The sequence below is a fragment of the Coturnix japonica genome, unplaced genomic scaffold, assembly GCF_054131305.1.
Source record: "Coturnix japonica strain WE unplaced genomic scaffold, WE-NBRP24 Scf101, whole genome shotgun sequence".
NCBI classification, from domain to species: Eukaryota; Metazoa; Chordata; class Aves; order Galliformes; family Phasianidae; genus Coturnix; species Coturnix japonica.
In genome coordinates, this window is record NW_028189004.1 from 98430 (window position 1) to 119049 (window position 20620).

The 20620-nt window shown below is 54.3% G+C and overlaps 1 protein-coding gene across 1 annotated transcript in view; it reads right to left on the minus strand.

The window, feature by feature from the left end:
* Positions 1 to 20620, minus strand: part of C3 (complement C3) — a 105247-nt gene that overhangs the window by 33011 nt on the left and 51616 nt on the right. The window contains exons 11-16 of the mRNA XM_085534836.1: positions 15229 to 15375; positions 12742 to 12954; positions 11743 to 11937; positions 9737 to 9895; positions 7722 to 7851; positions 2336 to 2407 (exon numbers count right to left, since the gene is read on the minus strand). Coding sequence (XP_085390962.1) covers positions 2336 to 2407; positions 7722 to 7851; positions 9737 to 9895; positions 11743 to 11937; positions 12742 to 12954; positions 15229 to 15375 — 916 coding nt within the window. The remainder of the gene's footprint in view (positions 1 to 2335; positions 2408 to 7721; positions 7852 to 9736; positions 9896 to 11742; positions 11938 to 12741; positions 12955 to 15228; positions 15376 to 20620) is intronic.

The window sequence follows — 20620 nt, forward strand, 5'->3', positions numbered from 1 at the left end:
GCCCCCTATTGGTCCCCATTGAAACGTATTGGCCCCCATTGCCATTTATTGGTCCCCATTGAAATGTATTGGCCCACATTGCCCCTGTTGGTCCGCATTGAAATGTATTGGCCCCCATTGAAATGTATTGGCCCCCATTGCCACCTATAGGTCCCCATTGAATTGTATTGGCCCCCATTGAAACGTATTGGACCGCATTGCCCCCTATTGGCCCCCATTGAAATGTATTGGCCCCCATTGAAACGTATTGGACCCCATTGCCCCCTATTGGTCCCCATTGAAGCATATTGGTCCCCATTGAAACGTATTGATCCCCATTGTCACCTATAGGTCCCCATTGACACCTATGGGTCCCCATTGAAACGGTTAGGTCCCCATTGCCACCTATTGGTCCCCACTGAAATGTATTGGCCCCCATTGCCCCCTATGGGTCCCCATTGAAACATACTGGTCCCCATTGCCACCTATTGACCCCCATTGCCCCATATAGGTCCCCATTGCCCCCTATTGGTCCCCATTGAAACATATTGGCCCCCATTGCCATTTATTGGTCCCCATTGAAATGTATTGGCCCACATTGCCCCCAATAGATCCCCATTGCCCCCTATTGGTCCCCATTGAAATGTATTGGCCCACATTGCCTCTGTTGGTCCCCATTGAAAAGTATTGGCCCCCATTGAAATGTATTGGCCCCCATTGCCACCTATAGGTCCCCATTGAAATGTATTGGCCCCCATTGAAACGTATTGGACCCCATTGCCACCTATAGGTCCCCATTGAAATGTATTGGCCCCCATTGAAACGTATTGGCCCCCATTGCCATTTATTGGTCCCCATTGAAATGTATTGGCCCCCATTGCCACCTATTGGTCCCCATTGAAATGTATCGGCCCCCATTGAAATGTATTGGCCCCCATTGCCACCTATAGGTCCCCATTGAAATGTATTGGCCCCCATTGAAACGTATTGGCCCCCATTGCCATTTATTGGTCCCCATTGAAATGTATTGGCCCCCATTGCCACCTATTGGTCCCCATTGAAATGTATCGGCCCCCATTGAAATGTATTGGCCCCCATTGCCACCTATAGGTCCCCATTGAAATGTATTGGCCCCCATTGAAACGTATTGGACCCCATTGCCCCCTATTGGCCCCCATTGAAGCATATTGGTCCCCATTGAAACATTGGCCCCCATTGCCACCTATTGATCCCCATTGCCCCATATAGGTCCCCATTGCCCCCTATTGTTCCCCATTGAAACATATTGGCCCCCATTGCCATTTATTGGCCCCGATTGAAATGTATTGGCCCCCATTGAAATGTATTGGCCCCCATTGCCACCTATAGGTCCCCACTGAATTGTATTGGCCCCCATTGAAACGTATTGGACCGCATTGCCCCCTATTGTCCCCATTGCCCCCTATTGTCCCCATTGACCCTATTGTCCCCATTGCCCCCTATTGTCCCCATTGTCCCCACTGTCCCCTATTGTCCCCATTGCCCCCTATTGTCCCTATTGTCCCCATTGTCCCCATTGTCCCTATTGTCCCTATTGTCCCCATTGTCCCCATTGCCCCCTATTGTCCCCATTGTCCCCATTGTCCCCTATTGTCCCCAGTGCCCCCTATTGTCCCCATTGTCCCCATTGTCCCCATTGTCCCTATTGTCCCCATTGCCCCCTATTGTCCCCATTGTCCCCATTGCCCCCTATTGTCCCCATTGTCCCCATTGTCCCCCATTGTCCCCCATTGTCCCCTATTGTCCCCATTGTCCCCATTGACCCTATTGTCCCCATTGTCCCTATTGTCCTCATTGCCACCTATTGTCCCCATTGTCCTCATTGCCCCCTATTGTCCCCATTGTCCCCTATTGTCCCTATTGTCCCCTATTGTCCCCACTGACCCTATTGTCCCTATTGTCCCCTATTGTCCCCATTGTCCCCATTGTTCCCTATTGTCCCCATTGTCCCCATTGCCCCCTGTTGTCCCCATTGTCCCCATTGTCCCCCATTGTCCCCTATTGTCCCTATTGTCCCCATTGTCCCCATTGCCCCTATTGTCCCCATTGTCCCCATTGTCCCCTATTGTCCCTATTGTCCCCTATTGTCCCCATTGCCCCTATTGTCCCCATTGTCCCCATTGTCCCCTATTGTCCCCATTGTCCCCATTGTCCCTATTGCCCCCCATTGTCCCCATTGCCCCCCATTGTCCCCTATTGTCCCCATTGTCCCCTATTGTCCCCATTGTCCCCATTGTCCCCTATTGTCCCCATTGTCCCTATTGTCCCCATTGTCCCTATTGTCCCCATTGTCCCTATTGTCCCCATTGTCACCTACTTTTGGTCCCCTTGTGCTTGATGAGCTTCACGGAGCGACGTCGTCGTTCAGCAGCTTTGGGACAATGGAGATCTGGGGACAAAGGGGACGTGGGTCAGGATATGGGGCACATCCCACACCCCATAGGGCCACATCCAGCCCCATAGGGCCACATCCATCCCTATGGGGTCACATCCCACACGCCATAGGGCCACATCCAGCCCTATGGGGCACATCACACACCCCATAGGGCCACGTCCAGCCCCATAGGGCCACATCCCACACCCCATAGGGCCACAACCAGCTCCATAGTGTCACATCCAGCCCCATAGGGCCACATCCATCCCTATGGGGTCACATCCCACACCCCATAGGGCCACATCCAGCCCTATGGGGCACATCACACACCCCATAGGGCCACGTCCAGCCCCATAAGGCCATATCCCACACCCCATAGGGCCACATCCAGCCCCATAGTGTCACATCCCACACCCCATAGGGCCACATTCCCACACCCCATAGTGTCACATCCCACACCCCATAGGGCCACATCCAGCCCTATAGTGTCACACCCCACACCCCATAGGGCCACATTCATCCCTATGGGGTCACATCCAGCCCCATAGGGCCACAACCAGCCCCATAGTGTCACATCCATCCTCATAGGGCCACATTCATCCCCATGGTGCCATATCCCACACCCCATAGGGCCACATCCCACACCCCATAGGGCCACATCCAGCCCCATAGTGTCACATCCCACACCCCATAGGGCCACATCCAGCCCTGTGGGGTCACATCCCACACCCCATAGGGCCACATCCAGCCCTATGGGGTCACATCCCACACCCCATAGGGCCACATCCAGCCCCATAGGGCCAAATCCAGCCCCATAGGGCCACATCCAGCCCCATAAGGCCACATCCCACACCCCATAGGGCCACATCCAGCCCCATAGTGTCACATCCAGCCCCATGGAGTCACATCCATCCTCATAGGGCCACATTCATCCCCATGGTGTCATATCCCACACCCCATAGGGCCACATCCAGCCCCATAGTGTCACATCCCACACCCCATAGGGCCACATTCATCCCTGTGGGGCCACATCCAGCCCCATAGGGCCACATCCCACACCCCATAGGGCCACATTAATCCCCATTGGGCCACATCCAGCCCCATAGGGCCACATCCCACACCCCATAGGGCCACATCCACCCCCATAGGGCCACATCCATCCCTATGGGTCACATCCCACACCCCATAGGGCCACATCCAGCCCTATAGTGTCACATCCCACACTCCATAGGGCCACATCCCACACCCCATAGGGCCACATCCAGCCCCATGGAGTCACATCCCACACCCCATAGGGCCACATCCAGCCCCATAGTGTCACATCCCACACCCCATAGGGCCACATCCATCCCTATGGGGTCACATCCCACACCCCACAGGGCCACATCCAGCCCCATAGTGTCACATCCCACACCCCATAGGGCCACATCCAGCCCCATAGTGTCACATCCCACACCCCATAGGGCCACATCCAGCCCCATAGGGCCACATCCCACACCCCATAGGGCCACATCCATCCCCATATTGTCACATCCCACACCCCATAGGGCCACATCCAGCCCCATAGGGCCACATCCCACACCCCATAGGACCACATCCATCCGTATGGGGTCACATCCCACACCCCATAGGGCCACATCCAGCCCCATAGGGCCACATCCCACACCCCATAGGGCCACATCCATCCGTATGGGGTCACATCCCACACCCCATAGGGCCACATTCATCCCCATGGTGTCACATCCCACACCCCATAGGGCCACATCCAGCCCCATAGTGTCACATCCAGCCCCATGGAGTCACATCCATCCTCATAGGGTCACATTAATCCCCATTGGGCCACATTCATCCCTATGGGGTCACATCCAGCCCCATAGGGCCACATCCCACACCCCATAGGGCCACATCCAGCCCCATAGGGCCACAACCAGCCCCATAGGGCCACATTCATCCCTATGGGGTCACATCCAGCCCCATAGGGACACATCCAGCCCCATAGTGTCACATCCCACACCCCATAGGGCCACATCCAGCCCCATAGGGCCACATCCCACACCCCATAGGGCCACATCCAGCCCCATATTGTCACATCCCACACCCCATAGGGCCACATCCAGCCCCATAGGGCCACTTCCCACACCCCATAGGGCCACAACCAGCCCCATAGTGTCACATCCCACACCCCATAGGGCCACATCCTGCTCCATAGTGTCACATCCCACACTCCATAGGGCCACATCCAGCCCCATAGTGTCACATCCCACACCCCATAGGGCCACATCCAGCCCCATTGGGCCACATCCCACACCCCATAGGGCCACATCCAGCCCCATAAGGCCACATCCCACACCCCATAGGGCCACAACCAGCCCCATAGTGTCACATCCCACACCCCATAGGGCCACATCCAGCCCCATAGTGTCACATCCCACACCCCATAGGGCCACAACCAGCCCCATAGTGTCACATCCCACACCCCATAGGGCCACATCCAGCCCCATAGTGTCACATCCCACACCCCATAGGGCCACATCCCACACCCCATAGAGCCACATCCATCCCTATGGGGTCACATCCCACACCCCATAGGGCCACATCCAGCCCCATTGGGCCACATCCCACACCCCATAGGGCCACATCCAGCCCCATAGGGCCACATCCCACACCCCATAGGGCCACATCCAGCCCCATAGTGTCACATCCCACACCCCATAGGGCCACATCCAGCCCCATAGGGCCACATCCCACACCCCATAGGGCCACAACCAGCCCCATAGTGTCACATCCCACACCCCATAGGGCCACATCCAGCCCCATAGTGTCACATCCCACACCCCATAGGGCCACATCCAGCCCCATAGTGTCACATCCCACACCCCATAGGGCCACATCCAGCCCCATAGTGTCACATCCCACACCCCATAGGGTCACATCCAGCCCCATAGTGTCACATCCCACACCCCATAGGGCCACATCCCACACCCCATAGGGCCACATCCAGCCCCATAAGGCCACATCCCACACCCCATAGGGCCACATCCAGCCCCATAGTGTCACATCCCACACCCCATAGGGCCACATCCAGCCCCATGGTGTCACATCCCACACCCCATAGGGCCACATCCATCCCTATGGGGTCACATCCCACACCCCATAGGGCCACAACCAGCCCCATAGTGTCACATCCAGCCCCATGGAGTCACATCCATCCTCATAGGGCCACATTCATCCCCATGGTGTCATATCCCACACCCCATAGGGCCACATTAATCCCCATTTGGCCACATTCATCCCTATGGGGTCACATCCAGCCCCATAGTGTCACATCCCACACCCCATAGGGCCACAACCAGCCCCATAGTGTCACATCCCACACCCCATAGGGCCACATCCAGCCCCATAGTGTCACATCCCACACCCCATAGGGCCACATCCAGCCCCATAGGGCCACATCCCACACCCCATAGGGCCACATCCAGCCCCATAGTGTCACATCCCACACCCCATAGGGCCACATCCAGCCCCATAGTGTCACATCCCACACCCCATAGGGCCACATCCAGCCCCATAAGGCCACATCCCACACCCCATAGGGCCACAACCAGCCCCATAGTGTCACATCCCACACCCCATAGGACCACATCCATCCGTATGGGGTCACATCCCACACCCCATAGGGCTACATCCAGCCCCATAGGGCCACATCCAGCCCCATAGTGTCACATCCCACACCCCATAGGGCCACATCCAGCCCCATAAGGCCACATCCCACACCCCATAGGGCCACATCCATCCCTATGGGGTCACATCCCACACCCCATAGGGCCACATCCAGCCCCATAGTGTCACATCCCACACCCCATAGGGCCACAACCAGCCCCATAGTGTCACATCCATCCTCATAGGGCCACATTCATCCCCATGGTGTCATACCCCACACCCCATAGGGCCACATTCATCCCTATGGGGTCACATCCAGCCCCATAGGGTCACATCCAGCCCCATAGGGCCACATCCCACACCCCATAGGGCCACATTAATCCCCATTGGGCCACATCCAGCCCCATAGTGTCACATCCCACACCCCATAGGGTCACATCCACTCCCATGGGGCCACATCCCACACCCCATAGGGCCACATCCATCCCTATGGGGTCACATCCCACACCCCATAGGGCCACATCCAGCCCCATAAGGCCACATCCCACACCCCATAGGGCCACATCCCACACCCCATAGGGCCACATCCAGCCCCATAGTGTCACATCCCACACCCCATCGGGCCACATCCAGCCCCATAGGGCCACATCCCACACCCCATAGTGTCACATCCAGCCCCATAAGGCCACATCCCACACCCCATAGGGCCACATCCAGCCCCATAGTGTCACATCCCACACCCCATAGGGCCACATCCAGCCCCATAAGGCCACATCCCACACCCCATAGGGCCACATCCAGCCCCATAGTGTCACATCCCACACCCCATAGGGCCACATCCAGCCCCATAGTGTCACATCCCACACCCCATAGGGCCACATCCCACACCCCATAGGGCCACATTCAGCCCCATAAGGCAACATCCCACACCCCATAGGGCCACATCCATCCCTATGGGGTCACATCCCACACCCCATAGGGCCACATCCAGCCCCATAGGGCCACATTCATCCCTGTGGGATCCCATCCAGCCCCATAGGGCCACATCCCACACCCCATAGGGCCACATCCAGCCCCATAGTGTCACATCCCACACCCCATAGGGCCACATCCAGCCCCATAGTGCCACATCCCACACCCCATAGGGCCAGATTCATCCCTGTGGGGCCACATCCAGCCCCATAGGGCCACATCCCACCCCCCATAGGGCCAGATTAATCCCCATTGGGCCACATCCATCCCTATGGGGTCACATCCCACACCCCATAGGGCCACATCCAGCCCCATAGGGCCACATCCCACACCCCATAGGGCCACATCCAGCCCCATAGTGTCACATCCCACACCCCATAGGGCCACATCCATCCCTATGGGGTCACATCCCACACCCCATAGGGCCACATCCAGCCCCATAGTGTCACATCCCACACCCCATAGGGCCACATCCAGCCCCATAGTGTCACATCCCACACCCCATAGGGCCACATCCAGCCCCATAGTGTCACATCCCACACCCCATAGGGCCACATCCCACACCCCATAGGGCCACATCCAGCCCCATAGGGCCACATCCCACATCCCATAGGGCCACATCCAGCCCCATGGAGTCACATCCCACACCCCATAGGGCCTCATGTTATCCCCCCCCCACCCCCTTACTGTGACCCACCCCCTCTCTGCTCCGTCCTGATGTTCACGTTGCTGGTCAGACTCAGTCCAGCGTCAGCAAAGACCCCGACGTGGTCCCTCCCGCTGCCCGGGGTGCAGCCGATGTCCCCGGCCTCCACCGTATCCCAAACCTACAGACCATATAGGGACAGAAGTTATAGGGTCAGCCTGCTATAGGGCCATGGTGGGGCCCATAGGGCCATAGAGGGGTCCATAGGTCCATATTGGGGACCATAGGGCCATATTGGGGCCCATAGGGCCATAATGGGGCCATACAGAGGGTCCATCCTGCCATAGGGTCATAGTGCGGCCCATAGGGCCATATTGGGGCCCATAGGGCCGTACTAGGGCCATACAGAGGGTCCATCCTGCTATAGGGCCATAGTGGGGCCCATAGGGCCATAATGGGGCCATACAGAGGGTCCATCCTGCCATAGGGCCATATTGAAGACCATAGAGTCATAGCGGGGCCATAGGGCCATACAGAGAGTCCATAGGGCCATACAGAGGGCCCATAGGGCCATAATGGGGTCCATAGGGCCATACATAGGGCCATAATGGGGTCTATAGGGCCATATTGGGGCCCATTGGGCCATACAGAGGGTCCATCCTGCCATAGGGCCATATTGAGAACCATAGGGCCATAGTGGGGTCCATAGGTCCATACTGGAGACCATAGGGCCATAGTGGGGCCATACAGAGGGTTCATCCTTCTATAGGGCCATATTGGGGACCATAGGGCCATACAGAGGGTCAATAGGGCCATATTGGGGCCCATAGGGCCATAGTGGGGCCCATAGGGCCGTAGTGGGTCCATAGGGCCATAGTGGGGCCCATAGGGCCATAGTGGGGTCCATAGGGCCATACATAGGGCCATAATGGGGTCCATAGGGTCATACATAGGGCCATAATGGGGCCCATAGGGCCATATTGGGGCCCATTGGGCCATACAGAGGGTCCATCCTGCCATAGGGCCATATTGAGAACCATAGGGCCATAGTGGGGTCCATAGGTCCATACTGGGGACCATAGGGCCATAGTGGGGCCATACAGAGGGTTCATCCTGCTATAGGGCCATATTGGGGCTCATAGGGCCATAGAGGGGTCTATACGTCCATATTGGGGACCATAGGGCCATAGTGGGGCCCATAGAGCCGTACTGGGGTCCATAGGGCCATATTGGGGTCCACAGGGCCATAATGGGGCCCATAGGGCCATAATGGGGTCCATAGGGCCATACGTAGGGCCATAATGGGGTCAATAGGGCCATATTGGGGCCCATTGGGCCATACAGAGGGTCCATCCTGCCATAGGGCCATATTGAAGACCATAGGGCCATAGTGGGGTCCATACGTCCATACTGGAGACCATAGGGCCATAGTGGGGCCATACAGAGGGTTCATCCTTCTATAGGGCCATATTGGGGACCATAGGGCCATACAGAGGGTCCATAGGGCCATATTGGTGTCCACAGGGCCATAATGGGGCCCATAGGGCCATAGTGGGGTCCATAGGGCCATACATAGGGCCATAATGGGGCCCATAGGGCCATACAAAGGGCCATAATGGGGCCCATAGGGCCATACATAGGGCCATAATGGGGACCATAGGGCCATAGTGGGGCCCATAGGGCCATACAGAGGGTCCATCCTGCCATAGGGCCATATTGAGGACCATAGGGCCATATTGGGGTCATATTGGGGCCATACAGAGGGTCCATCCTGCCATAGGGCCATATTGGGGACCATAGGGCCGTACAGAGGGTCCATAGAGCCATATTGGGGCCCATAGGGCCATAATGGGGTCCATAGGGCCGTACTGGGGCCCATAGGGCCATACATAGGGCCATAATGGGGTCCATAGGGCCATAGTGGGGTCCATAGGGCCATAATGGGGCCCATAGGGCCATAATGGGGCCCATAGGGCCATATTGGGGACCATAGGGCCATAATGGGGCCCATAGGGCCATATTGTGGCCCATAGGGCCATACAGAGGGTCGGACTGGGCCTCCATACCTTCTTCTGGGTGAGTTTGTCCTTGCTGAGGACGTACACGGCCTTATCCACGGCCACCAGCCCCACGTGGGCCTTGTGGTCGCCCTCGATGCGAAGCTTCATGGAGGTCCTGGGCTCCAGGACGCGGTTATCGGCCTCTGATGCCCCCTTCACCACCAGCTATAGGGGAAATATTAGGGCTGGGGGCTTTAGGGGGTTCAAACAGCCCCTACTGGCCCTCAATGGTGCCCTATAGGTGCCCCCAGACCCAACAGACCCCACGTCCCCCCATTGGGTCACTCAAGACCCCCCAGTGGGACACTCAAGGCCTACCCAAGTCCCCCCATTGGACCTCCCAAATCCCCCCATTGGGCGACTCAATGCCCATCCAAGTCCCCCATTGGGCCACTCAAGGCCTACCCACGTCCCCCCATTGGTCAACTCAAGGCCTACCCAAGTCCCCAAGTCCTCCCATTGGGCCATTCAAGGCCTACCTAAGTCCCCCCATTGGGCCACTCAAGGCCTACCCATGTCCCCCGTTGGGCCATTTAAGGCCTACCCACATCCCCCCACATTGGGCCACTCAAAGCCCACCCAAGACCCCCATTGGGCCACTCAAGACCTACCCAAGTTCCCCCCATTGGGCCACTCAAGGCCTACCCACGTCCCCCCATTGGTCAACTCAAGGCCTACCCAAGTCCCCAAGTCCTCCCATTGGGTCATTTAAGGCCTATCCATGTCCCCCATTGGGCCATTTAAGGCCCACCCAAGTCCCCCATTGGGCCACTCAACGTCCACCCAAGACCCCCCATTGGGCCACTCAAGTCCTACCCCAGTGCCCCCATTGGGCCACTCAAGGCCTACCCACGTCCCTCCCCATTGGGCCACTCAAGGCCTACCCAAGTCCCCCATTGGGCCACTCAACACCTACCCATGGCCCATTGGGAAACTCAAGGCCTACCCAAGTCCCCAAGTCCCCCATTGGGCCATTTAAGGCCTACCCACATCCCCCCACATTGGGCCACTCAAAGCCCACCCAAGACCCCCATTGGGCCACTCAAGGCCTACCCACGTCCTCCCATTGGTCAACTCAAGGCCTACCCAAGTCCCCAAATCCCCCCATTGGGCCATTCAAGGCCTACCCATGTCCCCCCGCATTGGGCCACTCAATGCCCACCCAAGTCCCCCCATTGGGCTACTCAAGTCCTACCCACGTCCCCCCATTGGTCAACTCAAGGCCTACCCAAGTCCCCAAGTCCCCCATTGGGCCATTCAAGGCCTACCTAAGTCCCCCCATTGGGCCATCTAAGGCCTACCCACATCCCCCTCCCCATTGGGCCACTCAAGGCCTACCCAAGTTCCCCCGATTGGGCCACTCAATGCCTACCCAAGTCCCCCCATTGGTCAACTCAAGGCCTACCCAAGTCCCTCCCCATTGGGCCACTCAAGGTCCACCCAAGTCCCCCCATTGGGCGACTCAAGGCCTACCCAAGTCCCCCTATTGGCCACTCAAGGCCTACCCAAGTCCCCCATTGGATCACTCAAGGCCTACTCAAGACCCCCACTGGGCCACTCAAGGCCTACCGAAGTCCCCAAGTCCTCCCATTGGGCCATTTAAGGCCTACCCATGTCCCCCCGCATTGGGCCACTCAACGTCCACCCAAGACCCCCCATTGGGCCACACAAGACCTACCCAAGACCCCAGGTCCCCCCATTGGGCCATTTAAGGCCTACCCAAGACCCCCATTGGACCATTTAAGGCCTACCCAAGACCCCCATTGGACTTCCCACGCCCCCAAGCCCCCAATGGACCACTCAAGACCTACCCAAGTCCCCATGTCCCCACATTGGGCCATTCATGCACCCCAAGGACCCTTCGAGCCCCCCAAGGACACCCAAACCCCACAAGGAGCAACTCAATCATGGCACGATCCCCTCTGAAACACAACCAACCCCTTCCAAGGGCCGACCAATGCCCCATTGGTCCCCCCCTACCCGAGTATAGAGGTTATGGGGTCTTGGCTTACGCTCCCCATGCAGGTGTCCTTGACGTCGACCCAAACCGAGTCAGCAACGATCTCTCCAGGCTTCACGTGGTAGTAGGCCACGATGCGGAAGGACGGGATGAGGTTGGGTGTCACGGGAAGGGACATGGTGACAAGGCTCTGGTCACCCTCCCTCGGTTGTCGTCCCACGTGGACAATGTGACCCTTGCTTAAGATCTGGGGTGGGTAAGAAAAGGCCGAGAGGGCGGGTGGGTGGGTGGGTTGATTTGGGGTTACCCCCAACCCTTTGGGATGGGGTTAGAAGGGGTCTGAGCTCACCAGGTAGGTGAAGTAGGACACGGAGCGGGTGGGTGGGTGGGTGGGTTGATTTGGGGTAACCCCCAACCCTTTGGGATGGGGTTATAAGGGGTCTGAGCTCACCAGGTAGGTGAAGTAGGACACGGAGCGGGTGGGTGGGTGGGTTGATTTGGGGTTACCCCCAACCCTTTGGGATGGGGTTAGAAGGGGTCTGAGCTCACCAGGTAGGTGAAGTAGGACACGGAGCGGGTGGGTGGGTGGGTTGATTTGGGGTTACCCCCAACCCTTTGGGATGGGGTTATAAGGGGTCTGAGCTCACCAGGTAGGTGAAGTAGGACACGGAGCGGGTGGGTGGGTGGGTGGGTTGATTTGGGGTTACCCCCAACCCTTTGGGATGGGGTTATAAGGGGTCTGAGCTCACCAGGTAGGTGAAGTAGGACACGGAGCGGGTGGGTGGGTGGGTGGGTGGGTTGATTTGGGGTTACCCCCAACCCTTTGGGATGGGGTTAGAAGGGGTCTGAGCTCACCAGGTAGGTGAAGTAGGACACGAAGCAGGTGGGTGGGTTGATTTGGGGTTACCCCCAACCCTTTGGGATGGGGTTATAAGGGGTCTGAGCTCACCAGGTAGGTGAAGTAGGACACGGAGCGGGTGGGTGGGTGGGTGGGTTGATTTGGGGTTACCCCCAACCCTTTGGGATGGCGTTAGAAGGGGTCTGAGCTCACCAGGTAGGTGAAGTAGGACACGGATTTGCGGACGTCGTCCCTGTTGCTCTTGAGATGGAAGTTGATGGGGAGGTTGTCCCCTGGTTGGACCTGGCTTGAACCCACCGCCAGGTGAAGGTAGTTGCCGGAGTTGCCTTGGCTTCGATAGGCCTCGGCCACCATCTGCTGCGAGGCCTGGCGCTCCGGGGGCAGATCCTTCTGGGCTGTCCTCACCTGCGGCAAAGGAGGAATGGGGTCAATAGGGAGAGGGATGGACGTGGGGAGGGGGATCCAGGGGGGGCTTGGTCACTATGGAGGTGTTGGGTGCCATGGGTGACAAGGCCAACATGGAGGTCTTGTCTATGATGGAGGTCATGGCCAACATGGAGGTCTTGTCTATGATGGAGGTCATGGCCATCATGGAGGTCATGGCCATCATGGAGGTCTTGTCTATGATGGAGGTCATGGCCATCATGGAGGTCTTGGCCATCATGGAGGTCATGGCCATCATGGAGATCATGGCCAACATGGAGGTCTTGTCTATGATGGAGGTCATGGCCAACATGGAGGTCATGGCCAATATGGAGGTCATGTCTATGATGGAGGTCATGGCCAACATGGAAGTCCTGGGTACTATAGAGGTCATGGCCAATATGGAGGTCATGGCCAACATGGAGATCGAGGCCAACATGGAGGTCTTGGCCAACATGGGGGTCTTATCTATGATGGAGGTCATGGCCATCATGGAGGTCATGGCCAACATGGAGGTCTTGGCCAACATGTAGGTCATGGCCAACATGGGGGTCATGGGTACTATAGAGGTCTTGGGTACTATAGAGGTCTTGGGTACTATGGAGGTCATGGCCAATATGGAAGTCATGGTCAACATGGAGGTCTTGGCCATCATGGAGATCATGGCCAACATGGAGGTCTTGGCCAACATGGAGATCATGGCCAATATGGGGGTCTTGGCCATCATGGAGATCATGACCAACATGGGGGTCTTGGGTACTATAGAGGTCTTGGGTACTATGGAGGTCATGGCCAACATAGAGGTCTTGGCCATCATGGAGGTCATGGCCAACATGGAGGTCGTGGCCAACATGGGGGTCTTGGGTACTATAGAGGTCTTGGGTACTATGGAGGTCATGGCCAATATGGAAGTCTTGACCAACATGGAGATCTTGGCCACCATGGAGATCGAGGCCAACATGGAGATCTTGGCCAACATGGAGGTCATGGCCAACATAGAGGTCTTGTCTATGATGGAGGTCATGGCCAACATGGAGGTCATGGCCATCATGGAGGTCTTGTCTATGATGGAGGTCTTGTCTATGATGGAGGTCATGGCCATCACCGTTGACCAACCCAACCCAGCACCCCAACCCTCCTGCTCCATCCTCGTCCACCCCACTCATCTCAGCCCCATTGTTTCCCCCTTTGCTGCCCTGTTTGACCCCCTTGATGGACGTCACTATCCGTAGGTGGGGATCCAACAGGGACATGTGGGGCTGGGTGGGGGCCATATAGGGTATATGGGGAGGTATGGGGCACAGAGGGTGGGCCCAGTAGGGATATGTGGGGCTGGGTGGGCTCAATAGGGACATATGGGTCAGGGTGGGACGCATAGAGGCATGTGGGTCTGGGTGGGCCCCATAGGGACATGTGGGTCTGGGTGGGACGCATAGAGGCATGTGGGTCTGGGTGGGTCCCATAGGGGCATGTGGGGCTGGGTGGGACCCATAGGGATGTGTGGGGCTGGGTGAGCCCCATAGGGGCATGTGGGGCTGGGTGGGACCCATAGGGATGTGTGGGGCTGGGTGAGCCCCATAGGGGCATGTGGGTCTGGGTGGGACCCATAGGGGCATGTGGGGCTGGGTGGGCCCCATAGGGACATGTGGGGCTGGGTGGGACCCATAGGGGCATGTGGGGCTGGGTGGGACCCATAGGGGCATGTGGGGCTGGGTGGGACCCATAGGGATGTGTGGGGCTGGGTGAGCCCCATAGGGACATGTGGGTCTGGGTGGGCTCAATAGGGACATGTGGGGTTGGGTGAGCCCCATAGGAATGTGTGGGAATATATATGGGATATATGGGGATGTATGGGGCTTTTACCTGTCCCCCCATCCCCATTGGCTGTCCCCCTTCCTCATTACCTGTCCCCCATCCCCATTGGCTGTCCCCCTCCGGTCCCCCATCCCCATTGGTTGTCCCCCATCCCCATTACCCGTCCCCCATCCCCACTGACTGTCCCCCTTCCTCATTACCTGTCCCCCATCCCCATTGGCTGTCCCCCTCCCGTCCCCCATCCCCATTGGTTGTCCCCCATCCCCATTACCCGTCCCCCATCCCCATTGGCTGTCCCCCCTCTGTCCTCCCATCCCCATTGGCTGTCCCCCATCCTCATTACCCGTCCCCCCATCCCATTGGCTGTCCCCCCTCTGTCCCCCCATCCCCATTAGCTGTCCTTCCTCTGTCCCCCCATCCCCATTGGCTGTCCCCACTCACGGTGATGGGAACGCTGTTCCTATTGGCCGGCATGTTGAGGACCAGTTTGGCTTTGCCGTCCCGTTGGGTGGACACCAGCCCTTGGAAGTTGTCGGCTATGACGGGGATACGGGGGGCGGGGGAGTCATCGGGGTTGGTGACGTAAACCTATAGGGGATATAGGGACAATCCTATAGGGGACAATGGGATATAGGGAAAAACCTATAGGGGATATGGGGAGAATCCTATAGGGGACAATGGGATGAACCTATAGGGGATATAGGGAGAATCCTATAGGGGATAATGGGACATAGGGAGATACCTATAGGGGACAATGGGATATAGGTAGAAACCTATAGGGGATAATGGGATGAACCTATAGGGGATATGGGGAGAATCCTATAGGGGATAATGGGATAATGGGATGATCCTATAGGGGATAACGGGATGATCGTTTAGGGGATAACGGGATGATCCTATAGGGGATTATGGGATGATCCTATAGGGGATAACAGGATGATCCTATAGGGGATAATGGGATGATCCTATAGGGGATAATGGGATATAGGGAAAAACCTATAGGGGATAATGGGATAAACATATAGGGGATATAGGGAGAATCCTATAGGGGATAATGGGATGATCCTATAGGGGATAATGGGATGAACCTATAGGGGATATAGGGAGAATCCTATAGGGGATAATGGGATATAGGGAGAATCCTATAGGGGATAATGGGATAACGGGATGAACCTATAGGGGATAATGGAGAAACCTATAGGGGACAATGGGATAATGGGATGAACCTATAAGGGGTAATGGGATGAACCTATAGGGGATATAAGGAGAATCCTATAGGGGATAAGGGGATAATGGGATGAACCTATAGGGGATAATGGAGAAACCTATAGGGGATATAGGGAGAATCCTATTGGGGACAATGGGATAATGAAGTGAACCTATAGGGGATAATGGGATAAACCTATAGGGGATAAGGGGATATAGGATAACCCTATAGGGGATATAGGATAAACCTATAGGGGATATAGGGAGAAACCTATAGGGGATATGGGGAGAATCCTATAGGGGACAATGGGATAATGGGATGAACCTATAGGGGATATAGGGAGAATCCTATAGGGGATAATGGGATATAGGATAAACCCATAGGGGATAATGGGACGAACCTATAGGGGACAATGGGATGATCCTATAGGGGATATTGGGATGAAACTATAGGGGATAGTGGGGTGAACCTATAGGGGATAATGGGATGAACCTATAGGGGATAATGGGAGAATCCTATAGGGGATAATAGGATAATGGAATAAACCTATAGGGGATAATGGAGAAACCTATAGGGGATATAGGGAGAATCCTATAGGGGATAAGAGGATAATGGGATGAACTTATAGGGGATAATGGGATAAACCTATAGGGGATAATGGGAGAATCCTATAGGGGATATTGGGATGATCCTATAGGGGATAATGGGATGATCCTATAGGGGATAACGGGATGATCCTATAGGGGACAATGGGATGATCCTATAGGGGATATAGGGAGAATCCTATATGGGATGATCCTATAGGGGATAATGGGATGATCCTATAGGGGATAATGGGATGATCCCATAGGAGTTAATGGGATGATCCTATAGGGGATAACGGGATGATCCTATAGGGGATAATGGGATGATCCTATAGGAGATAATGGGATGATCCTATAGGGGATAATGGGATGATCCTATAGGGGATAACGGGATGATCCTATAGGAGATAATGGGATGAACCTATAGGGGACAATGGGATGATCCTATAGGGGATATAGGGAGAAACCTATAGGGGATAATGGGATGATCCTATAGGGGATAATGAGATGATCCTATAGGGGATAACGGGATGATCCTATAGGGAATAATGGGATGATCCTATAGGGGACAATGGGATGATCCTATAGGGGATTATGGGATGATCCTATAGGGGTTAATGGGATGATCCTATAGGGGATATAGGGAGAATCCTATATGGGATGATCCTATAGGGGATAACAGGATGATCCTATAGGGGATAACGGGATGATCCTATAGGGGATAATGGGATGAACCTATAGGGGATAACGGGATGATCCTATAGGAGTTAATGGGATGATCCTATAGGGGATAATGGGATGATCCTATAGGGGATAATGGGGTGAACCTATAGGGGATATAGGGAGAATCCTATAGGGGATAATGGGATGATCCTATAGGGGATAATGGGATGATCCTATAGGGGATAATGGGATGATCCTGTAGGGGATAATAGGATGATCCTATAGGGGATAATGGGATGAACCTATAGGGGATAACAGGATGATCCTATAGGGGATAATGGGATGATCCTATAGGGGATAACGGGATGATCCTATGGGGGATAATGGGATGATCCTATAGGGGATAATGGGATGATCCTATAGGGGGTATAGGGAGAATCCTATAGGGGATAATGGGATGAACCCATAGGGGATAACGGGATGATCCTATAGGAGTTAATGGGATGATCCTATAGGGGATAATGGGGTGAACCTATAGGGGATATAGGGAGAATCCTATAGGGGATAATGGGATGATCCTATAGGGGATAATGGGATGATCCTATAGGGGATAACGGGATGATCCTATAGGGGATAATGGGATGATCCTGTAGGGGATAATAGGATGATCCTATAGGGGATAATGGGATGAACCTATAGGGGATAACGGGATGATCCTATAGGGGATAATGGGATGATCCTATAGGGGATATAGGGAGAAACCTATAGGGGATAATGGGATGATCCTATAGGGGATAATGGGATGATCCTATAGGGGATAACGGGATGATCCTATAGGGAATAATGGGATGATCCTATAGGGGACAATGGGATGATCCTATAGGGGATTATGGGATGATCCTATAGGGGTTAATGGGATGATCCTATAGGGGATATAGGGAGAATCCTATATGGGATGATCCTATAGGGGATAACAGGATGATCCTATAGGGGATAACGGGATGATCCTATAGGGGATAATGGGATGAACCTATAGGGGATAACGTGATGATCCTATAGGAGTTAATGGGATGATCCTATAGGGGATAATGGGATGATCCTATAGGGGATAATGGGGTGAACCTATAGGGGATATAGGGAGAATCCTATAGGGGATAATGGGATGATCCTATAGGGGATAATGGGATGATCCTATAGGGGATAACGGGATGATCCTGTAGGGGATAATAGGATGATCCTATAGGGGATAATGGGATGAACCTATAGGGGATTATGGGATGATCCTATAGGGGATAACGGGATGATCCTATAGGGGATAACGGGATGATCCTATAGGGGATAATGGGATGATCCTGTAGGGGATAATAGGATGATCCTATAGGAGATAATGGGATGAACCTATAGGGGATAATGGGATGATCCTATGGGGGATAATGGGATGATCCTATAGGGGATAATGGGATGATCCTATAGGGGATAACGGGATGATCCTATGGGGGATAATGGGATGATCCTATAGGGGATAATGGGATGATCCTATAGGGGGTATAGGGAGAATCCTATAGGGGATAATGGGATGAACCCATAGGGGATAACGGGATGATCTTATAGGAGTTAATGGGATGATCCTATAGGGGATAATGGGATGATCCTATAGGGGATAATGGGGTGAACCTATAGGGGATATAGGGAGAATCCTATAGGGGATAATGGGATGATCCTATAGGGGATAATGGGATGATCCTATAGGGGATAACGGGATGATCCTATAGGGGATAATGGGATGATCCTGTAGGGGATAATAGGATGATCCTATAGGGGATAATGGGATGAACCTATAGGGGATAACGGGATGATCCTATAGGGGATAATGGGATGATCCTATAGGGGATAACGGGATGATCCTATGGGGGATAATGGGATGATCCTATAGGGGATAATGGGATGATCCTATAGGGGATAACGGGATGATCCTATATGGGATAACGGGATGATCCTATAGGGGATAATGGGATGATCCTATAGGAGTTAATGGGATGATCCTATAGGAGATAATGGGATGATCCTATAGGGGATAATGGGATGATCCTATAGGGGATTATGGGATGATCCTATAGGGGATAACGGGATGATCCTATAGGGGATAATGGGATGAACCTATAGGGGATTACGGGATGAACCTATAGGGGATAATGGGGTGAACCTATAGGGGATATAGGGAGAATCCTATAGGGGACAATGGGATGATCCTATAGGGGATAATGGGATGATCCTATAGGGGATAACGGGATGATCCTATAGGAGTTAATGGGATGATCCTATAGGGGATAACGGGATGATCCTATAGGAGTTAATGGGATGATCCTATAGGGGATAATGGGATGATCCTATAGGGGACAATGGGATGATCCTATAGGGGATAACGGGATGATCCTATAGGGGATAATGGGATGATCCTATAGGAGTTAATGGGATGATCCTATAGGGGATAACGGGATGATCCTATAGGGGACAATGGGATGATCCTATAGGAGTTAATGGGATGAACCTATAGGGGACAATGGGATGATCCTATAGGGGATAACGGGATGATCCTATAGGAGATAATGGGGTGAACCTATAGGGGATAATGGGATGATCCTATAGGGGATAACGGGATGATCCTATAGGGGATAATGGGATGATCTATAGGGGATAATGGGATGATCCTATAGGGGATAATGGGATGATCCTATAGGAGTTAATGGGATGATCCTATAGGGGATAATGGGATGATCCTATAGGGGATAATGGGATGATCCTATAGGAGTTAATGGGATGATCCTATAGGGGATAACGGGATGATCCTATAGGAGTTAATGGGATGATCCTATAGGGGTTAATGGGATGATCCTATAGGGGATAACGGGATGATCCTATAGGGGATAATGGGATGAACCTATAGGGGTTAATGGGATGATCCTATAGGGGATAATGGGATGAACCTATAGGGGATAATGGGAGAATCCTATAGGGGATAATGGGATATAGGATAAACCTATAGGGGATATAGGGAGAATCCTATAGGGGATAATGGGATAATGAGATGAACCTATAGGGGATAATGGAGAAACCTATAGGGGATATAGGGAGAATCCTATAGGGGATAACGGGATGATCCTATAGGGGATAACGGGATGATCCTATAGGAGTTAATGGGGTGAACCTATAGGGTATAACGGGATGATCCTATAGGAGTTAATGGGGTGAACCTATAGGGGATAACGGGATGATCCTATAGGAGTTAGTGGGATGACCCTATAGGAGTTAATGGGATGATCCTATAGGAGTTAATGGGATGATCCTATAGGGGATAATGGGATGAAGCTATAGGGGATAA